Consider the following 17,282-nt stretch of genomic DNA (forward strand, 5'->3'; position numbering starts at 1 on the left):
GGACTGAACCTGTGCCCCCTGCAGTGGAGCCCAACCACTGGATTGCCAGGGAAGTCCTGCTGAATTCTTTTTTGAACTCAGTTCTTTCCCTTAACATCTTGTCAAACACAGCGCCTAGCAGCTAATGCATACTCCCAGTGCTGTGTTTTCCAACTTCCTGTCTTAGAGGGACATGTTCAGAAGTATGAGGGTCTCCATTTTAAGTTATAGTGTCTGACAGCTTTACCAGATACTTTGCTCCTGCATCACATGAATCTGCAGCCAGCCAGCCTGCTAAACACCACTGCTAAAGCAGTGACAGTCAGTTGATATTCCTGTTGCAGCCAGTACTCCACTTTGGGGTCCATCTCCATTTTAGTCATGGTTATCAATGGAATCTATTAGAACAGGCAGACTGAAAAATCTCAGTGACTTAATCCAACACAAATTTATTTCTTGCTCAGGTTATGGGCTGATGTGGGTCATGGAGACTCAGGGGCCAGCTGCTTCATCTTGCAACACCACCATCGCCAATTCTTTTCTTCCAGTCAACGGACAGGGGAGATGATAGATAGATATGAGAGATGAGAGAGAGAGAAGACTTAGAAGATCCTTGGCTTCGAAGTGCCTTGGCTTGTATGAAAGTATTAGTTGCTCAGTATTGTCCAACTCTTTGCAACTCCATGAACTGTAGCCCACCAGGCTCCTTTGTCCATGGAATTCTCCAGGCAAGAATACTGGAGTGGGAAGCCATTCCCTTCTCCAGGGGATCTTTCCTGCTCAGGGATCAAATTCAGGTCTCTTGCATTACAAGCAGCTTCTTTACCATCTGAGCCACCAGGGAAGCCTTGGCTTGGAAGTGACACATCTTCCTTCAGTGAGTCACCTGATGTCCGCTCTGCTGAAGATCTCAGGGTCTCTGGGCTTTGGACACCAGTTCCAGCCCTGAACGCTTGTTCCAGCAGGCTGACCTGGCTGCCATATTGCTCCCTAGAGGGAATGGGAGGGAAGATGGATGTGGAACTGCACTCAGGTCATCTCTGTCTGGCATCCTCTTTGCAGATGACAATGTTCTGTAGGGTGGTGTGATGGTTGTGCACCCCTGGTCAGCCCAGGTCATTCCTCACTCATTACAACTCTGACCTTTTTTTGTTTTTCCTTCCTTCTCTTTCTTCCTCCTGTTGTGAGGCAGCGAGTGACAAGCACATCCAGTGGCTGCTGGGGGCAGATGGCGAGGTCTGGGTCTGGATCATGGGAGAAGGTCCCGGCGACAAGCCCTATGAAGAGATCTCTGAGGAGCTGATTGCAGAGAGAGCGCGGCTGCAGGCACAGCGGGAAGCCGAGGAACTCTGGTGAGAGGTGCCAGTGGGTGTTGAGGTTGGGGGGCGGGTGTTGGTGCCTGAACACGGAGGCTTGGGGTGGGTTCAAATTCAGGGTAATAGATTATGGGTGGGAATGAGGAGGTGGCGCCAGGCAGCTGGCAGGCTGTTTGGAGCTGTGCTATGATTAGGTGACCAAAGAACTAGTCTTACATCAGGTAGACCTTGTGGTTCAAGTCCCGGTTCCACTCCTTAGTGGGGAGGTGATTTGAGGCCTCAGTTTTCTACATCTGTGGTTTGGGTACCACAACACCTTTTTTATATAGTTGGCTTTATTGAGATAATACATTTGATATTCTTTCGCCTCTTCCCTCACTGAGTTGTCCTTAGGACAGCAGAGCAATTTGAATATCCCTCTTAAAGTCTTCTTGTTCGTCTTTGTGTTACCTCTGTTTTTCACACAAGGTGGACACTGAAGCCTCTACTGATACTGGCAGGGTCAGACTTCTTTCATAAACAACATATGATGTATTTTTTGCTAAACTTGGAAGTTTGTATGAGGTCGGTGCCAACATTTTTCCCACAATTTTTAATCACAGTGTTTTTGTTGTTGTTTTTGACTGCACTGGGTCTTCCGTCCTATATGCAAGCTTTCTCTACTTGCAGCGAGAGGACTTCTCATTGCGGCGCCTTCTCTTGTTGCAGAACGCAGGCTCTGGAGCCCAGGTTGTGTGGCGCGTGGGCTTAGTTGTCCCTCGTATGTGGGATCTGTCTGGACCAGGGATTGAACCCCGGTACCCTGCATTGACAGGCAGATTCCCAATCACTGGACCACCAGGGAAGCCCAATGACAATGTTCTAATAATAAAATTGTGACATATATTCATGTTGCATATAATCTGTTGCACCGGTCCTTTCTGAAGCGGTTCCCTTTGTTTATTTGGCTTCTGTTTGCTGTCTCTTTGGTGTCTAATTTCCGCCCTGACACAGGCGGGCGGAGGTGATCTCTTATTTAGGTTCGCTAGTTCAGTTCAGTCCTGCTACGGGGAGGGCGGGGCGCTGCAGACAGATACCGCTCTGTGTGGATAGCGCTCACCGTGTTCCGGCCACACTGGGTTTGCCCCGCTCACGGGTGTCTGTGCTTTCGCCGTCTACACTGCTCAGGCTCCCGGCTGCTCTATATGGAGCGGGCCCTGCGTTGAGTGCGGTTCCAGTTTTCGGGTACTCCACAAAAGCGCAGATTCGGTTGCGCCTGCGTTTTGTGCCTTCCCCGGCCTGGGCGGTTCGGGCAGCCAGAGGCTTGGGCGCACTCTCCCGGGTGCAGTACGCCTTATCCCTCCGCGGCGAGCGGCCCAGGCAGCCAGAGGCTTGGGCGTACTCTCCCGGGTGCGGCACGCCTTTTCCCTCCGCGGCGAGCGGCCCAGGCAGCCAGAGGCTTGGGCGCCCTCTCTCCCCGGCTACGGCGCGCTTTTTCCCTCCGCGGCCCCAGCACGCACCGCCAGTCGGGTCTCAGGAAGTCTTTAGCTAGAACCCGGAGGCCTGTTTGCCGACAATGTTCTAATAATAAAATTGTGACATATATTCATGTTGAGGTTTGACAAGAAACAGCAAAACTCTGTAAAGCAATTATCCTTCAATAAAAAATAAATTAATTTAAAAATTGTGACATATAACCAATATTGAAAACTATAAAGAATTAATTAAAGAACGACTCCATACCCATCACCTCAGATAAGCATGATGAGCATTAGGGCAAAACCTGCTCTGTAGAGTGCTTTATTCACACCTTGGTAAATTGATTACTGTAGATACCACAGCATTATTCAAAATAACTGTGTAATCTCCCATTACATGAGGAACCCAACTTATTGGTCCTGTTGAGGGACACTTGTGCTGTTTGCCATTTTTTTTTTAATGTTATAAAAATCCTCTGATGTGTATCTCCCTACACCTTTGTAAACTCAAGCAAGAAATGGGATTCCTGAGATTTTTTTTTTCCTGGCTTCCAGAGCAGTTCTGCAGATGTACACTCCTGTATAGGAGAGAAACTGTTTTTTTCCCCACCTTTGCCAACATTTGTGAACCTCAGATACTTGCCATTCTGATAAACCAAGAATGATTGGGCATGGTTTTTATTTGAAATTCTGTTGGCGTGTGGTCCCTTATCTTCCCACACCTCCTGATACCTGCGGGTGTTCTCTTGAAAGGAGACAGAAGGAGGCAGAGATCACCAAAAAGTTCCGGGATGCTCTGGCCAATGAGAAAGCCCGGATCCTGGCAGAGAAGTGGAAGGTGGAGATGGAGGACCGCAAAGCCGCCAAAGTCCTGGAGGAGCGCATCCATGAGGAATTCAAGGTGGGCCAGTGCCTGGGTGTCAGTGTGAGGCCACCTGTTGCAGCCCCCAGGCTGACCTCTGGTTGGATCAGTCCTTGGCCAATGCGTGCTTTATGAGAATAGAAATCAGACATGTCTGAGTAGGAAGGAACTTGACATACCATCTTGGCTAATTCACTTCTCCTTGTACAGATGAGGAAATTGAGGGTCAGATAGGGAAGAGACTGTGTGTAGTGGTGATTGGTTTGGGGACAGAGCCAGGATCAGAACCCAGCCCTCTGCGTCTCAAACCAAGAGTCCTGAAACGGGGCCTGAAGAGAGCTGAATCTGTTGTCAGACCAGCCTGGGATCCAGTTCCAACTCTATTGCTCACTGCTGTGAGACCTTGGGAAGCTTGCTGAACTTCTCTGACCTTCTTGTTTGTAATATTCATAATAACAACACTTTCCTTGAGATTTTTGGAGGATTCAAGGAAATGAAAAATGTAAATTTTTCTGCTCAGGATAGGACATTGTAAGTTTGCTGATTCTGAGACTCAGAGTTTGGAGCTGATAAAGGAGCTTTACAGTCCTGTAGCAAGAAGCTTAAATTTCCTGAAAAAAAAAAAAAAAAAGCTTAGGTTAAAAAGAGAAAAAAAAGCTTAGGTTAATATTTTTTCTTCTGGTTCCTATTTTGAGATTTTTTTTTTTTTTTTTTGGCTATGTAGGAATCATATATTTTTGAGGGGGTAGAAAACTCAGAAAATACTATAAACAAAAAGAAAAAAAAAAAACAAGAATCATGCTGAATCTCAGCAGTTGTATATTTTTGTGAATTGTATATTAATGGCATTTGCCCATTTTTGAATTTTTAAAAACTTTCCCCCTATAATGATTAGAGAATGGGGACATTGGCCTTTTAATATCATTTCTGTTGTAAATATTTTTTCTCAGTGTTGTTGTTGCTGTTTTCTTAATTTTGGTTATAGTGGTTCATGATGTACAGAAGGTTAAAATTTTTATTAGCCAACTATATGAATCTTGTTCTCTATTATTTGTTTTATGCATAGAAAGACCATCACAAGCTTATAAAAATACTAACCTACATTGCTTTATATGTCTTTTCAGATTTCATTTCTTTGTACTCAATTTTCCTTCACTTTGCTGTGTGGTATGATATATGGCTCTCACTTTATTGTATTCCAAATGGCTAGCCCATTATGCTAACATCATTTACTATGTAAATCATCCTCTCTCCTCTCATTGGATTTCCTGTCTTGATTCTTACTTCTTCTTACTTTTGGATCCTTTTGTGGATTTTTCTTCTTTGACTGATTATTCCTGAGCCAGATGTAATTGTTTAATTATACGTAACTTTAACATAAATTTTACCATCTATTAAAGTTAGAGTGTATCATTATTCTTCATTTCTAAAATGTCCTTGGCTAATCTCATCCATTTTTTTCCCATTAGAGCTACTTGTGAATTATTTTCTCAGTATCCTCTTCTCCCCTAATATCCAAAAAAACCATGTGGTGGTTTTCATTGAATTGCATCAGTACTATTGCTGCATTTGTGGAAGATGAACATTTTTTATAATATTAAATCATTAAATCTTACTCAGGAATGTGGTAAGTTCCTCCTTTTATCCAAAGTTTCTTTTTTTTTTATCTTTGATACAGTTTTTTTTTTTTAATACCTCTAAATGCACTGGCCACCCAATCCCAAACATTCTTAATGACATATGTTCTTGTGGGCTTCTATTTTTTGGACTTGGGTTAAATTTATTGTTTTCTTTAGGTGCTCTACGTCTCTTTTCTTTTAAATTTTATGTTTAATATTTTTATTGCTATCGTGATTGTGCTCATTACTTTTAAACCTACTGCAACTGCTAGCCATAGATTTACGTTGTTACTGGTCTCCTTATTTAACTTTCCCATGAGTTGCACTTTTTTTCTAGGAGATTCTTTTGCATTCTTAAGTGAAGGAATATTTACTCTCAAGACACTTCTTTTAAAAAAAATTCAGACTTGGAGAAAAGTGAAAAGAAAAATGACGTGAATACTCACATATTAATATTATCCACCTGCTGCTGCTGCTAAATCACTTCAGTCATGTCTGACTCTGTGCGACCCCATAGACGTCTGCCCACCAGGCTCTCCCGTCCCTGGGATTCTCCAGGCAAGAACACTGGAGTGGGTTGCCATTTCCTTCTCCAGTGTGTGAAAGTGAAAAGTGAAAGTGAAGTTGCTCAGTTGTGTCCGACGCTTAGCGACCCCATGGACCGCAGCCTACCAGGCTTCTCCATCCATGGGGATTTTCCAGGCAAGAGTACTGGAGTGGGGTGCCATTGCCTTCTCCGATTATCCACCTACATATACCAATTATTAATATTTTGCCTCAATTTCATGCTCTTTGCTTTTCTTTCTCCATCCACACATGCATACCCACAGGCGCACGCACAGTCTCATATACATACTTGCACTTTTTTGTTGCTGTCAAACAGTTTGAGAGAAAATTGCAGACACAGTGCTCTCTAACCCAGGAGTTGGCAAACTATTTTCTGTAAAGGAGCAGATAGTCAATATTTTAGACTCTGTCGGTCATGCTGTCTCTGTTACAACTACTCAACTAAGACATCATGGCACAAAAGCAGCCACAGACAACATGTAAACAAAAGAGTGAGACTGTGTCCAACAAGATTTTAAAACAATGCCTGTCATTGGCCTGGGAGCTTCCTCATCAAACCTTAATCCTTCAGTGTGCATATCCCACAAAGAAGGACATTTCCTGTCATAGCCACAAAAATCATTGCTACATTGATTGAAATTAACGATGTAATTCCATAGTAGTGGCTCAAATTCCATCCACACTGGAGAGATACTTAGTTTGTATTGCTGGATTTTGCATGGGAGCCTGGTGGGCCACGATCCATAGGGTCACAAAAGAATCCAACATGACTTAGCAACTAAACAGCAACAATTTAAGTCTACTGGGGAAGAAAACCAGTACTTTTCACATGTCTCCAGCAGTGAGCATCACCTGTTCCAATCCCTGGCCTCCCTCCTCCCCAGAGGTGGGCCAAGTCCCAGATGCTGGGAGGGTAGCTTGGCAGAGCTGGAGTCTTGGGGTTCGGTTCCCAGCAGAGACTCTCTGATGCTCTCCTTGAGCACCTTGAGGATCGAGGGATAGAAATTGTATGCTGGCTCTGTGTTGGGGTTTATGGAGGAATCAGTAAAGCCATGTGGCCAGGCCCCATGTTCACTGAGGAACCCAAATGCAGGCTTTTGTGTTATTTCCAAAGGTTATCGTTATTGTGTGTTTTTTTTTTTGTTTGTTTTTTTTCTGTGTGAACACATATAAGTGTGTTAGTAAGTATGTCTGCTTTGAGGAGCCTCAGAAGTGCAAGTAGCATCTTTGAGGCCTTGGAAGGCTCATTAAGGAACATCAGATCAGACATTGGGGCTGGATGGTCCTTGTTAATGAGCTAAGATATTTTCTGTCAGTGCGTCCATGCTTAGTTGCTAAATCATATCCAACTCTTTCCTACATTCCTGTAGCCCACCAGGCTCCAATGTCCATGGAATTCTCCAGGCAAGAATACTGGAGTGGGTTGCCATTTCCTTCTCCAGGGGATCTTCCCCACCCAGGCATAGAACCCGTGTCTCCTGCATCTCCTGCCTTGGCAGGCAGATTCGTTACCGCTGAGCCACGTGGGAGGCTCCACTTGCTGGCAGAGCTGTCTGTAAATGAACCTCCGCTGTATTGTGACAGGCTCTCCATCACAGGAAGTGGTTACGTGTAGGCTGAAACAGTATCTGAGAAGGTTTCAGTGGTGAATTAAATATGCCTGGTAGCAAATTCTTGGCCTCTCCTCCCTTTGAGAGGAGGGGTCTGGTTCCCCACCGCTGAGCCTCTGTGACCTTGTGGCTAGCCTTGGTCTGTAGGGTGCAGTAGAAATGACTGTGTGTAAATTCTGAGGATGGATAAGAGCAGATTGCGCCCTCTGGCAAGGCTCTCTTTTGGAAGCTGCCTTACAAGAAGCCCTCCTGCCCTAGGCTCCCAGGCTAGCTGCAAAGACACCCAGGCTAGCTAAAGAGAGGCTATATGAAGGAGCACCTAGGCACCACACACATGAGTGAAGCCTTTGTGGTTCTTCCAGTCAGTGACCTCAGCCAAGTAATCGACCATGGCTGACATAATGTGGAGCTGAAAGGCCACCCAGCCAAGCCCGGCCCGAACTAGTATCTACAGAATCTCAAGCACATAAAATGTTTGTTTTAAGCCACTAAATTTTGCTGATAGCTTGTTGTTATAATACTTAGCAATAGATAACTGCAACAGCTTTGCCAAAGGGATTTATGCATCGGGTTAGAGATTGGTTTAGATAATTTTTATTGTGTCTTCCTACATGAAGATGCTAACATAATACGAATCTTGCATGCAGCAATGCACCGATAACATTCATCTAATTTAATACTTTTTTTCCCCTGAGACCAGAAGTGGAGGTTGTTTGGAGGAGGTAGTGGTGCTAGTAATAAACTCCCTGTTCTCAAAAAGCTTACAAGGTGCCAGGGAAGAGATAATTCTGTGAACAGCCACTCAGCCCCAACCATGACCAGAGGCACCTTAGAGGGCAGAGGTCCTTCCCGGAACCCTGCACAAATAAAGACAGGAAATGGAAAGGAGATAATTGGGATGAGAAATGATCTGCTGGAGGAGAGAAAAAAGCACATGATGGGTGGAGACAGACAAAAACCTGGAAAGACCGGTGTGAGGCCCTAGAATGCTATGCTAAGGAGGTGGACTATTTTCTGTGGGCAAAGCAGACCTGCACGTATTCAGAGGGCCATGTCTGGATCACGTTTTATGAGGAAAACTGGTGGTGTGATTCAAGTGATGAACATTTAGGGTGAAGGGGAGCCAATTAGGAGATCTTTGCAATGGTCAAAGTGGGAAATGATGAGGGTCTGGACAGAGTCTTGGACTATGAAGAGATAGAGGGGATGGACAAAGAAACGGTGGTGGTGAAATCAACAATCAGTTAGATGTTGGTAGGTGGCGCTAGAGGTAAAGAACCTGCCTGCCAGTGCAGGAGACCTAAGAGGCATTACCAATTCAACGGGCATGTGTTTGAGTAGACTCCCAGAGTTGGTGATGGACAGGGAGGCCTGGCGTGCTGCAGTCCATGGGGTTGCAGAGTCAGACACAACTGAGTCACTGGAAGAGACTTAGGTTTGATCCTGGGGTGGGGAAGATCCTCTGGAGGAGGGCATGGCAACTCACTCCAGTTTTCTTGCCTGGGAAATCCCATGGACAGAGGAGCCTGGCGGGAGGACACAGGAGCCTACAGTCCATGGAATCACAAAGAGTTGGACATGACTGAAGCGACTTAACACATGAAGGAAAGCAGAGAGCAAGGCATCTGAGCCCCAGGTGGAGGGATGGCTAGATGGTACCACCCTCTTGCATGGGGAGCTGGGAAGGACGCTCAGGCTTGGAGGAGAGAGAATGTTCTTGGAACGGTCGTGCTGAAGTTGGTGTTTGTTAGTTTTGTTTTTCCATCCAGGACAGAGAAGAGTGGGGAATGGAGGAGAGGAGAGAACCTATATGAGAAACTTGGTAGTGGAGGGAGTTTGCCTGGGGAGCCTGAGTTGAGGATGCCAGCAAATTCTGTGAATTTTCCTGGTCATAGGAAATCCAGAAAATAGGGGGGATAATCCCAGAACCTTGTGTAGGGTTAAAGAGGGAGTTTCAAAATAGGAGCTACAGATAGCTAGAAACCTGTTTTTTTTTTTTTTGAAACAACATTCTGTTGTGGTTGACACTGTGCTTTGTCATTCGGTCGTGTCTGACTCTTTGTGACCCCACGGACTATAGCCCGCCAGGCTCCTCTGTCCATGGAATTCTCCAGACAAGAATACTGGAGTGGGTTGCCATGCCCTCCTCCAGGGGATCTTCCCAACCCAAGGATTGAACTCAGGTTTCCTGCATTGCAGGCAGATTCTTTACCATCTGAGCCACCAGGGAAGCCCAAGAATACTGGAGTGGGAAGCCTATCCCTTCTCCAGGGGAACTTCCTGACCCAGGAATCAAACCGGGGTCTCCTGCATTGCAGACTGATTCTTTACCAGTTGAGTGGCTGGCACTAATTAAATGCAATTTACATGCATACAGAAGTTTTTTTTTAGTAAAAAGGTCGTGGAGCCAGATAAAATTTGCATCCCCCCCCCTTTTTTTTTAAACTCCTCAGACTGCATTTGGATGCTTCTCTCTCTGCTTCCAACCTCAGAACGTGGGCAGCAAGGCTCCTGCTCTGTCCCTCACCCGTGGGGCCTGTGACCTCCCTTCCCAACCTGTAAGTCTCCTACCTTGTCCTCCCTCCTCCTGGTTTCCCTGATGGGGAACAGACTCGGTACAGCTAAGCTGTCCTTTCATTTTCCGCTGTTTTCTATTCAAAGCCATTCTCTTTTTGTTCTTTCTCCTTTAAGCCTGGAGTTCATTTTGGCCACTTCACGACATGCTCTGCAACCAGAGATGCTGTCCCTGCTTTATTTTCTCTCGAACATTTATAGACTTTCTCTGAATTTCTCTTGGACAAGGCTGGCATCAACAAGACACAGCGTGGGGCGGTTTACCCTTTCCTCATCACGGATCATCACAAACCCTCTCTTCATCAATTTGTTGCAGGAAGGGGGACCCTTTCCAGGGCCCGAAACTGGGCTCTTGTCTAACACTCAGAAATGAATTGTCTGAGGAGACACACGTGCTGACAAATCAAGAGATTTTATTGGGAAGGGTGCCCGGGTGGAGAGCGGTAGGGTAGGGGAACCCAGGAGAACTGCTCTGCCGTGTGGCTCGCCATCTCAGGGTTTTATGGTGATGGGATTAGTTTCCGGGTGGTCTCTGGCCAATCATTCTAGTTCAGAGTCTTTCCTGGTGGCGCACAGCCAGGGTGGATGCTAGCGAGAGGGATTCTGGGAAGTGGACGGACACGTGGTGTCTCCTTTCGACCTTTCCTGAACTCTTCCGGTTGGTGGTGGCTTATTAGTTCCATATTCCTTATCAGGATCTCCTGTCATAAAACAACTCATGCAAATAGTTACTATGGTGCCTGGCCAGGGTGGGCGGTTTCAATCAGTGTGCTTCCCCTAACAAATTCATTAATTCACTCGCTCTTCTGGTCAGTGTTTATGGAGCAGCTACCATCTACCTGGCCCTGTGCGGGGTACTGGTGATAGAAGAATGAACAACACAGGTCTGGCCCTGTCCTTTGGGAGCACGTTGTCCTATAAGACACGATGGTATCATTGGGGCCAGGCCAAAACCAAAAAGGACTATGCTTTCCAGAAAAAGCATGTGTCTTCGTGACGTTTTCCATTGGGGTGAGACGGACTGGGCATCTGTGGGCTCCTGGGGTGTGCTGTTACTGATGGGTTATCAGGAGAAGGGGGATTGAATCAGCTGGACAGCTCAGAGGGCTTTGGGCTTGCCAGAAAAAGGCAATTGACTCCTGAGGTGGAAGGCGAATGTTTGCCTATCTGCCTTTTGGCTGTATTGGCCTTCCGCTGCTAAACCAAAGAAAGATGGCCTTTTCTTCAGTGATCACAGATGGGCCAGAGGATTCTGAAAGTAGCAACAGTGAGAGTTTTCAGGCAATTTCAGCTGTAAAGGTTGAGCATTTTTCCAAAACCAGGGTGAGGATGATGCAATACTCTTTATTGTGGTGGAAAATGTCTTCTTTTGTCAGCTCATCTCTGTGAAGAGCTTACCCGCTACAGTAAGTGACCGGTCATGTTCCTTTGAGGTGGAGGTTGATGCAGGTTTCTGGCTGTCTTTGAAAAGTATTTCTTTGTTTCTTTCTTTACTTATTTGATCTTTAGTTATGGCATGGGAAATGTTAGTTGCGGCACGTGAGATCTAATTCTCTGACCAAGGATGAAACCCAGTCCCCCTGCTTGGGAGCACAGAGTCTTAGCCACTGGACCACCAGGGAATTCCGAGGTTTCTGGTGGTGTCCCATTCTCAGGAGAAAAAGATTGAGTGAACTGTGGAAATGCCACCCATCTATCTATCTGTCTATTTATTTACTTACTGGTAGTAAATTTTTTTCCATCTTTATTGAGGTGTGATTGACAAATCAAAATTGTATGAGTTTAAGGTGTACAATGTGACATTTTGATATACATATACATTATGAAATGGTGATACAATCAAGCTGATTAACATATCCATCACCTTACCTACTTTTTTTTCTGTGATGAGAGCACTAGTTTGCTCAAACCCGTGTCCATTAAATACAGTATTCATTTATAGTCCTCCTGCTGTACATTAGAGCTCCAGAATTTTTTCATTCTGTATAACTGAAGCTTTGTGCCTTTTTGCCACACAGCTAAAGTATCTATAGATAGATTTTTAAAAATAGTATATGTGTATATATAGCAAAATATTATTCAGTCTTAAAACAGAAGGAAATTCTGACATTTGTGACAACACAGATGAGCTTGGAGAACATTATGTTAAGTGAAATAAGCTAGACACAGAAGGCCAAATGCTGCATGATCTTACTTAAATGTAAGTAAGTTATTCCACTTAAATGTGGAGTCTAACAAAGCTGAACTTGTAGAAGCAGACAGTAGAATAAAAGTTGTGGAGTTGGGGCAGGAGTGGGTGGGGAGGGAAGTGGGCACTGCCATTTACCATGTGCTTCCTGTTGCCACAGCTGGTTGGAGTAGTAGGAACACTGTATTTAATTTGAGGTGGTTGGTCAAATGCCATTTATCTATGTTTTGGGTCAAATTCCATTTATCTATGGTACACCAGTCATAACCCTTTTTTGGGGGGTACTAAGTCTCCTCGTTATGGGCCAAGTTGTGTCTAGTTAAAATACATATGTTGAAGTCCCAACCCTAGGGTCTCAGGATGTAACTGTATTTGAACCTAAAGGTCTTTATAGAGGAAATTAAGTTAAAATGAGGTTTATAGGGCAGGCGCTAAATCAATGGCTTCCCAGGTGGCTCAGATGGTAAAGAATCTGCCTGCCATGCAGGAGACCTGGGTTCGATCCCTGGGTTGGGAAGATCTGAAGAAGAGAATGGCAACCCTCTCTAGTATTCTTGCTTTGAGAATTCCATGGACTGAAGAGCCTGGCGGGCTATAGTCCAAGCTAAATCCATGTGATTGTTACCCTTAAAAGAAGAGGAAATTTGGACAGACATGCATGAACACAGAGGAAAGACCACATGTGAGGACGCAGGGAGAAGATGGCTGTTTATAAGCCAAGGAGAGAGGGCTCAGAAAGAAATCAGCCCTGCTGACACTTTGGTCTTGGACTTCTGGCCTCCAGAACTGCGAGACAATGAATATCTGTTGTTTAAGCTGACCTGCCCCCGTCTATGGTGCTTTGTTATGGCAGCCGGGAAAGCTAGTATCCTCACAAGGAAGTAAGACTGGGGGGTTGAAAGCACTCTGACTCTGACATGCCTCAACTGTCTGTAATTTCCCTGAGATCACTCCTGTTTGGAAGACTTCTGTGGGTGGATTTGATAGATCTATAGTCCCTGGTGGAAGCTGTCTTGGTTAGTGCCCTGTGTATTGAGCAATGTGGTTACTACAATCTGATTAAGGATTCCTGGGGGAGGAATGGGAAACCCACCTTGTAAACTGTGAAGTGCTCTGCCAGTGTGACACTTCATTTTTATGCTGCTGAGATACTAGTGACTGATGAAAGTGAAGTACAACTTTGGGGTAAAATTCAATTTTTTCTGCTTTGGAGGCAGACAGACTTTGGTTCCAGTTTTGCATCTGTCATTAACTCTGCTCTAGTATTTCGCATCTTAAAACCAACCAACTCACCTTCCCTTTTCTAGCTTAACCCCACAGCCCCCTCTGGCTGCTGCTTCCTGTCTCTGCTCATTTTTGAAAGGAAATGTCTTGAAAGGGGTTGTCTGTGGTCACTTCCTCTCCCTCCCCCCTGCTGCCTGGATGGCTGCCTATCCGCTCCACCAGGGCTGCTGTTGACAAGATCTCACATCACGTGGTCCTGAGACCACGTTCTGAGGTCCCTTGGTGCTTCTCTGTCATCCTTGTGTCTCAGTAGCCTGCAGCTCTGCTTACCACCCCCTTTTTCCTCTCAGCTTCCCCCACAGACATAGCCCCACTCTGGGTTTTTGTCTTACCCCTTGGTCTCCTTTCTCAGTCTCATTTTCTGGCTCTCAACTTATAAATGGCTCAGTGCCCCAAGGCATTCTGGCTGTTTTCTCTGATCTGCTTTCTTTCTCTCATTGATATCATCAAGTCCGGGGCTGAGAAACACCACCCCCATGCAGAGGGCCTCTCAGTCAACCTCTGCAGCCTGAGCTTAAGTCCCTGGGACCCTTAAGTCCCAGGCTTATGCATCCCAGTACCCACAGTAGGTCTCTTGAATGTCAGATGGCATCTCAAACTCATTAAAGATAGAATTTTGGCTTGTTTTCTTTCCAGCTGTAGTGGATAATTCCCTACTCAAACATGACAAACCCATTTCCAATGCTGGGGCCATTGCACCTGTGGTTCCCTCTTTCTAGAAGTTTCTTCTCCCTGAGATTCACTCATCAGCCTTATTATTTAGGTCTCAGATCAGCCCCTTCCAGAGGATTTCTTGTCAACGCTGTCTAAAGTAGCTGCCTAGGCTCTATCACTTAGCCTGTTTTAATTCTCTGTATACTTTATTATATAATATATATTGTATAGTGTATTATATAAATATTATATGTAATATGATATATAATATAGTATAATATATATAATATAGTACTTCTGATATTCTGATATATTTTTTATTTTACCTGATAAGTGTTTTTTTTTCCACTTATTTTTATTAGTTGGAGGCTGATTACTTTACGATATTGTAGTGGTTTTTGTTGTACATTGACATGAATCAGCCATGGATTTACATGTATTCCCCATCCCGGTCCCCCCTCCCACCTCCCTCTCCACCCGATCCCTCTGGGTCTTCCCAGTGCACCAGGCCCGAGCACTTGTCTCATGCATCCAACCTGGGCTGGTGATCTGTTTCACCCTAGATAATATACATGTTTCGATGCTGTTCTCTCGAAACTTCCCACCCTCGCCTTCTCCCACAGAGTCCAAAAGTCTGTTCTGTACATCTGTCTCTTTTTCTGTTTTGCATATAGGGTTATCGTTACTATCTTTCTAAATTCCATATATCTTTCTAAATTTCATATATCTTTCTAAATTCCATATTTTTCTGTCATTGGAAGGCAAGCTCTGAGAGAGTGGGGCTAAGTGCCTTTTTCACGGCTATATCCCCAGTGCCTGGAGCAGGCAGAGTTTCCTAGGTGCTCAGTAAGGATTTGGGGAATGACTGGAGAAGCTACTTAACATCTTTATCCCTTAATTCCTAACTCCTAGAGAGTGGGTCATTAGGAATTTGTCTTTTTTTAGAAGTTAAAAACGTGTTCGTTGAATTGAAGAAAAATTCTCAATCTGTGTCATTTCAGAAGCGACAAAATCCTTGTTTTTTCTTTTTTAAACGAGGGGCTCAAAACTCACAGTTCCCATCTTCTTTGTTTTTTCTTCTTGATCCATTAAACTATCAGCAGACTGAAAAAATTGTAAGCCACAAGAACAGAAAATGAGAGGAGGGAAGAGCAGATGAAAATAATGCCCAAAGAAATTTGGTTTCTGGAAGACAGAGGGAGAGTGATGGGAGGTCAGCGGGGCACCTGCAGGCAGGGAGCTGGTGGTCCTGAATCAGCTCAGCCCAGAGACCCCACAGACTCGAGAATCGGGGACAGCGGGTACAGTGAAGGATGGCGCCGACAGTGAGGGACCGGTGGCACATTTCTGCGTGGAGTGGCTGGACCCTTAGTTCCCTGTTTTCACCTGTTTCTTCAGGCTACTTCATCCCTCACTCTGACCAGGAGTTGAAAGGACAACACTGGAGCTCAGAGTATTAGGACAAGTGGAGAGAACAGGTGGAGGCAGGTAGGAATCAGGGGGAAAAGCAAAGGTTTGAACTCTGACCCGTGGAGCCTACTGTCAGGGTTGCCTGTAGGGTGTACAGAACTGATAACATTTTTTTTGATGGTGTTTTTGTCTATAGCAAGTTAATAATTTGAACTACATAAACTCAGCCTATTAATTCTATTTCAGTGGCCCAATCTCAGGCAATCCTATGATAAAAATATTCTGTTGGCCAGGAACATTCATCTGCTTGCTGGGCTACCCTTCTGGAACCAGGGCCTGGCCACAGGACCTGGGAATGACTCCATAGTTATGAATCCTGGAGCTCCAAAGGGCACTTGGTTAACCCTTTGCATGGAGGAGAGGGTCAGAGAGTACCCTGAAGGGCTGAATGGGACCTGATCTGGGTTTGGGGCATCTTACCTGAACCTACTGCTGCCCCTGCCTGTCCTGGGGTACTGTTTCTGGACAGTCCTGGGAAACTTGCAGGGACAATTTGCAAAAAGGTACCTCAAAGCATTGGTTTCTCATGAATTATGGGGCTCAGGCTAGAGGTCCTGCTTGCTTGAGTCTAAGGGCTGTCCTACCTGTAGCCTGCCTCCTGTGCAAACTCCTGGGATGTTGGTAGTCAGACACCACCCAGGTGGACACAGATGTCAAATAATTTCAGAGAAAGAACCTCCAGGTATTTCTACCTGAGGGTCCTCAGTGAAGTGGCTGATCCCTCATCCAGTCTTCCTAGAGTGAAACCCAAGGAAACCCTGACTACACACTCTGAGTCTCTGTTTCAGATATACTATTTTTTTTTTAAATTTGGCTGCCTTGGGTCTATAGTTATGACACATGGTGGTGTGCAGGCTCAGTAGTTGTGGTGTGTGGGCTTACTTGCTGCAAGGCATGTGGGGTCTTAGTTCCCCAACCAGGAATCAAACATGTGTCCCCTGGGTTGCAAGGAGGATTCTAAACCACTGGGCCACCAGGGAAGTCCCTCAGAAACACACTTACTTTCCTCTTTGAATTGTGAGCAGTCAGGGAACATCAGTCATCAGAAGAAAACCTCCGACACAAATGATAGGTACCAAATAAAACAAACTTTAAAGAAAAGAACAAAACAAAACAGACAAACAAAAACAGAAATAGAGCTACATCAGAACATGAGGGAGAAAAATCTCTAAAATCCTCAGAGATGAGCTTTGGCATTTATGAAACAGGTACAGAATGCCACAAAGCAAAAAGGAACAAGCAAAGAATAAAAGAGGGCTTGGGAATTGTAAATGTACTAGCTGAAATAAAAAATTCAGTGGAAGGTTTGGGGGATAAAGTCAGTGAAATCAACCAGGAAGTAGAACAAAAAGGCAAGAGGCAGGAAATAAGAGAGAAAGGATAAGACACATAGAGGGTCAAATCAAGAAGTCCAGCAGCTGACACACGGGAGTTCTAGAAAGAATAAAGCAAAATGAGAGGAGAGAAAACTATCAGAAAAATCCTAAGCAGAGATGTAGTAGACTAGAAGGACCTGAAACTCCAATCAAAAGCACTGTGAGTGCCTAGTAATCAATGAAAGAAACTCTACACCAAGGCACATCTATTAAAAAGGTTCAGAATTCAGAGATAAAGAGGAAAGTAGTGCCTTATGCAGAATGAGAATCCAAGTGGCAGTACTGGATGCTAGAAGATAAGAAGTGAGGTCCTCCAAGTTCTGCAG

At 45.0% G+C, this 17,282-nt stretch overlaps 1 protein-coding gene across 2 annotated transcripts in view; it reads left to right on the forward strand.

Annotated features, from left to right (window-relative positions):
- SH2D4B (SH2 domain containing 4B) overlaps positions 1-17,282 on the forward strand; it is an 84,901-nt gene that overhangs the window by 21,542 nt on the left and 46,077 nt on the right. For both annotated transcript variants that reach the window (XM_070470939.1, XM_070470938.1), the window contains 2 exons: positions 1,172-1,331; positions 3,506-3,653. In XM_070470939.1, coding sequence (XP_070327040.1) covers positions 1,231-1,331; positions 3,506-3,653 — 249 coding nt within the window. In that variant the 5' untranslated portion in view covers positions 1,172-1,230. The remainder of the gene's footprint in view (positions 1-1,171; positions 1,332-3,505; positions 3,654-17,282) is intronic.

This window comes from Odocoileus virginianus, chromosome 7 (assembly GCF_023699985.2).
Source record: "Odocoileus virginianus isolate 20LAN1187 ecotype Illinois chromosome 7, Ovbor_1.2, whole genome shotgun sequence".
Classification (NCBI taxonomy): Eukaryota; Metazoa; Chordata; class Mammalia; order Artiodactyla; family Cervidae; genus Odocoileus; species Odocoileus virginianus.